A 5,073-nucleotide genomic window follows, 5' to 3' on the forward strand; every position below is an offset into this window, starting at 1 on the left:
GCAGAACATCGATCAAACTGCCTCCTGCACACCTGCTACCAGGGGTAGAGTCCTCACCCTGGGTATGTACCCTGACAGAGAATTGAACTGGCAACCTTTTGGTGCACAGGACGACACCCAGCCAACTGAACCACACCGGCCAGGGCTGGTCATCAACATTTTGAAAACCAGATACTGTTTGAGAAGGGCCTGATGGGCCAGTGGAGTAATTATGGCAAAGTGTGCAGAGCTCTTCCTCGCGTCGGTAAAGAGAACTAACCAGCTCATTCTCAATTTCCGTGCTTCAAATGAAACAGGTAGACAAGTTGAAATCTTTTTTACTTATCATCTTACATTTTTTCTTTAAAAGTTAATTTATTACATAAAGCAGAAAGATAAGCCACCCTACTTCCTTATTGGTCTACTTGAAACAATACAGAGACTTCAAGTGCTGGTTTGGATTGTGGTTAATTGGAAATTAGAGTTTAAATCCCCATGAGCACACTGATGATTTATGGTGCTGATGTGTTTTCTCTTCTGAAGTAATTTAAAATAATATTTTTTAAAGTTTTGGTCTGGAAATCTCTTTCTTTTTATTTTTTTATTTCTTCCCAGTCTATATTTGAATATTTCAATTTAGCTGTGTGGACTGAGGCGTGACAAGAGACAGCAGTAAGAAAGTTTGAGAGAACTCGATTAGGGCACATTGTTATGTAAATAAAGTCAAAGCTAAGATTTGGATGGTTTCCCCGTGCTTCAATTACCATCAAGCCAATCTTAAATGATCTTATACTTCTGAAGGTTCCAATAAATTTAGATTTTCTAGAGATAGCAGATTGGATCATAGTAATTTAACCATCTTTTCTGCTTACTGGACTTAAATTGTGGATCAACTAGGCATCAAGTACCCTATTAAACATAACTGATGTCTTTAATCAAGTTACGGATATAAATGTGATCCGTGCTATTCTGTATGGATTAGGATAGGGGTTTATACATCAATGTTACTATAAGAAGATGTATCTTCAGATATGCAGAGTCATGCTGGAGCTATCCATGAGTTTCCTCATTTTCACACTTAGATTGTTAGGTTAGGTTGAAACTAAATTCGAATTCCATTTAGTTTTATAGAACAATCAGCCTTTGCTTCTTCCTGACCAGTTTCCAATTATTTCCCCCTTTTCCTCTAAAAGCCATGGAGCAGAGTTAAGCACTATCTTTCCTCTAATTTCATAGCATATTTGAGGGAGCTTTGCAGAGAATGGAACAAGTTGATGCAGTAGCAAGCATGAAAAAGGCTGAGTTCTTGAATCAGAGTTGCATTGTGCTAAATTATTTGGGGAACACTGCAGCTGTTATTATTCAAGAGTAAAGTGACACAGAAAAACAACTTATTTTTTTTCAAGGTAATCATTCAGATTTATTTTTAAAAGGAGAAGAGGGTTCTCGTTGATTTTACAAGAGCAACGGCAACAGTCAGCCATTTCTTTGGCTAATTTATACAATTCTTAAGTAAAATTTAAGCCCAGTTACTTTGGTAGGATTTAAAGGAATAAGACATATGTGAATAAAATGGTATTAGATCTGTATAATTCTGAATCATAAAATGAAGTTTAAGATGGTAATATTGGTCCCTCAAATACTGGTATTCAAACTTTAAAAATCAATCAAGAGAAAAGATTAGTGGTGTTTCTTTGGCACTAAAAATGTAAAGCTAGGACCAAATTGTTCTATTTTCACAGACTTAAGATACAAAGAGTGATATTTAAAGACATTTCCAATGGCTATTAAATTCTCTTCCATTGGTAAAGAATCTCCTATGAAGTACACTTGGAAGAAATCCCTGAGTACATTCCTTAGTGAAAGCAGTATCTGTGTATAAGGTTCCTCCACAGAGCTTGTAAATTGGGTCACCAAATGCTTAATAGTAGAAACAAGACATTTACAGAATTAAAACGCTATTTGGACACCTTATCCACTCCTGGGTAATGCCCCAAACCATTCGCTTATGCTCTTCCTATTTTGCTTTAGCCATTCAATATTGTTTTTCACTGTTTCCAGCACTTGCTCCCTAGGTTTTTCTCCTGCTCCAGCTTCTGGGTATTTTTTGAAGAAACTCTCCATCTATAAAAGAGAGGAAAATAATTAAGGAAGTCATTTTAAGCACAATTATTCTTCTAGAATTTTATTTACAAAACTGGATCTGTTTGCTTCTTCCCTGGAAATTCAGTATCACGACACAACATGGAGATGCATCTTTTGGTCCATCATTTAGATTGAGCCTGCCTCTCAGAACAGCCATAATCATCCATGGCTCTTGGACGCCTGACAGCACGTCAAGCCACTAGAGACTCCAACATATTGGGGAGGAGGGGCAGCATAATAGCAGTTGGCATGCCCATTCCTGCTTCTGCTGGTTTCTTTACTTCCTGTGCATGCCTCAGGGCAGTCCTTGGAGATCTGGTTTGTGGAATGATGGCTTTGCTTAGCCTTTCATCCCAGGGGGCAGGAGCATTTTAGTATACTTCCAGTTCACTTGTTAAGTGAACTGAACAAATTTTAAAAAAATATATATTTTTATTGATTTCAGAGAGGAAGGGAAAGGAAGAGAGAGATAGGAACATCAATGATGAGAGAGAATCATTGATTGACTGCCTCCTGCACGCACGCTACTGAGGACCAAGCCCGCAACCCGGGCATGTGACCTGACTGGGAATCGAACCCAGGACCTTTTAGTCCACAGGCTGGGGCTCTATCCACTGAGCCAAACCGGTTAGGGCTGAAAAAAATTTTTTTTCATAAAAAAATCTTTGTTAAACCTGGTTCTATCCTTCCAATTTCCTCCAAACTCTCCCCAAAAATCAACTCTAGTATTATTTACTATTTACAAAAATAAGAGCTATTTTGTTTCTTAACACAGAGAAGAATGTTAACATTCCGATATCTAATACACAGAAAGTCCATACAATGTGTCCCAACATGAATATACATTTTTTCCCTCTGGGAACTGACATGTTTGAAACCTTGAAGCTTTTGGTTAAGTTTTGAAATTCCAAAGTGATGAATTCTGAAAAAAATCACATCTTGACCAACTTATTCCAGGGTGACATTTGCCAGGAGAGGAGAGAATGATGTTCATGTGTTATAAGCAGGATGGTCTCATGCAGACATCTATAGCTCACCTTTCTCAAGTTTCAAACTTTGTCTGTTTCTTGCTTTTTTGAAATTTTTTTTTCAATTTAGAAAATATAGGTATACAATTAATTAGATATAGGGATTATTTCTTCATCCTTGTCTTCTCTGATCTTAATAGAGAAAATGCCATCTCTGACTTTTAGAAAAGCTACTTTTGTCACTTCTGAGACGAGTCTAGAGGAATTGGTCCCCATACCTGCCAGAGCTGGAGTTCAGTGTTGAATGGCTCTGCTATTGTGACAATCCGGCCAAGGGTTCTGTCATTGAGTGTGAACCTGAAGAGAAATTTAGGGGAGTAAAAGGGAATATCAGTACACAGAACTTCACATTTTTCCTCTGGATGCAAACATTTGCTTTTTATTTTATGGGGTTTTGTAAAAGTAATTTTCAAAGTGAGCAAAACATTTAATTTAAAATAACTCTATTCAGGAGAAATTCTTTGTAAACTCCTCACTTCTTTGTGTAGGTAGATTCACACAAACTCTCCCAGAAGTGGTAGACTGCTTGCTGTGTTACCCAAACCAGGTCTCCTTTCTTCTGTGCACACGAGAACCCAGCTAGAGACGACATTTCTCGGCTTCCCTCATAGCCAGGTGTAAACAGGTGAACCAATTGTTATCAATGGGACACAAGCAGAAGGGATATGTTCAACTTTCATCTCCTTGCTAAGCGAAAGAAATTGCTTGCCTTAGAGCTCTTGGGGTTTTTCCCCTCCAAATTTCAACCACACCGTTAGGATAAGGCCCTAGGATTCAAGGAGCAAAACCACCTAACAACTTGGAATGCTCACTTCAGGAGACTAACCTGAATGAGAAATAATTACTTGTATCATTCCAGCTGCTGATCTCTATGTTCTGTTACAGCGGGAAAACTCTACCACCTTTACGTTAACTAATACTCTATGCCTCTTCCTGCAGTTACAGACATTTGAAAATAGGCTATTTTTATTTTTTGCTTTAGAAAAGCTTTGTGACACAAGTCAGCATCTCATCACGATTAATCACAGTATAAGAGGAAAAACAGCCACAAAAATGCATATAAAATGTGAACCACTGAAATGTTGGGAAAGGATAAAGTAAAATACATTAATAGATAAAGCAGTCAACTATCAGTAGGAGAAATTTTACATTAAAAATGATTACATAGCAAAAGCAGAAACTAAAAAGATAAAAATTGATCACATTTGTTGCATACACATTTTTCAGTTTTATACTAAAAAATGCCATGAAACTAAAAGTTGAAATTTATTACTGTGTTGTAAAAAGAGCAAATATTTTCACTAAAAATTAAACCCTTTCCCTTGATCTGGCGTCTCTCTCAATTTCCTTTCTCTCATCTCTTCATTTATAGTCAAGATATTTCTCTACAGTCCTTGTCTCCATCTCCTCACCACTCATTCATTTGCTTTAATTTAGATTATTCCACCATCTTTCCACTGGAAAACTCTTTCTAGAGTTATTAGATTTTATGCAAATAAATCTAATGAGCATTTTTTTTTAGTCTTCAGTTTACTCAAACATTAAGTAGCATTTGACAAGGAACTATAATGTCCTTGTAACAATTTTCACTTTAACATCTCAAAAGAGAATAAAAAACATTACATATATGCCCTGGGCAGGTGGCTTAGTCGGTTGGAGTTTTGTCCAGTACAACAAAAGGTTGTGGTTTCCGGTCAGGGTTCATACCCAAGTTTTGGGCTCAATTCCCAGTTGTGGCCCAAGAGGCAACCCATTTGATGTTTCTCACACTGATGTTTCTTTCTCTCTCCTTCCCTCTCTTTCTCAAATCAATAAAAACATATCCTTGGGTAAAAGTTTTTTGTTTTCGTAAGTATCCTATATAATAAAGAGGTAATATGCAAATTGACCATCATGGCTGCCCTCATGTCGTCACAAGATG

The 5,073-nt window shown here is 37.1% G+C and overlaps 1 protein-coding gene across 1 annotated transcript in view; it reads right to left on the minus strand.

Annotated features, from left to right (window-relative positions):
• Positions 1-1,428: 1,428 nt before the first annotated feature.
• The window catches only part of ENPEP (glutamyl aminopeptidase), a 90,344-nt gene continuing 86,699 nt past the window's right edge, over positions 1,429-5,073 (minus strand). The window contains exons 20-21 of the mRNA XM_006098041.3: positions 3,371-3,449; positions 1,429-2,103 (exon numbers count right to left, since the gene is read on the minus strand). Of these exons, the coding sequence (XP_006098103.1) occupies positions 1,951-2,103; positions 3,371-3,449 (232 nt within the window). The 3' untranslated portion in view covers positions 1,429-1,950. The remainder of the gene's footprint in view (positions 2,104-3,370; positions 3,450-5,073) is intronic.

The sequence above is a fragment of the Myotis lucifugus genome, unplaced genomic scaffold (genome assembly GCF_000147115.1).
Source record: "Myotis lucifugus unplaced genomic scaffold, Myoluc2.0 scaffold_217, whole genome shotgun sequence".
Lineage (NCBI taxonomy): Eukaryota > Metazoa > Chordata > Mammalia > Chiroptera > Vespertilionidae > Myotis > Myotis lucifugus.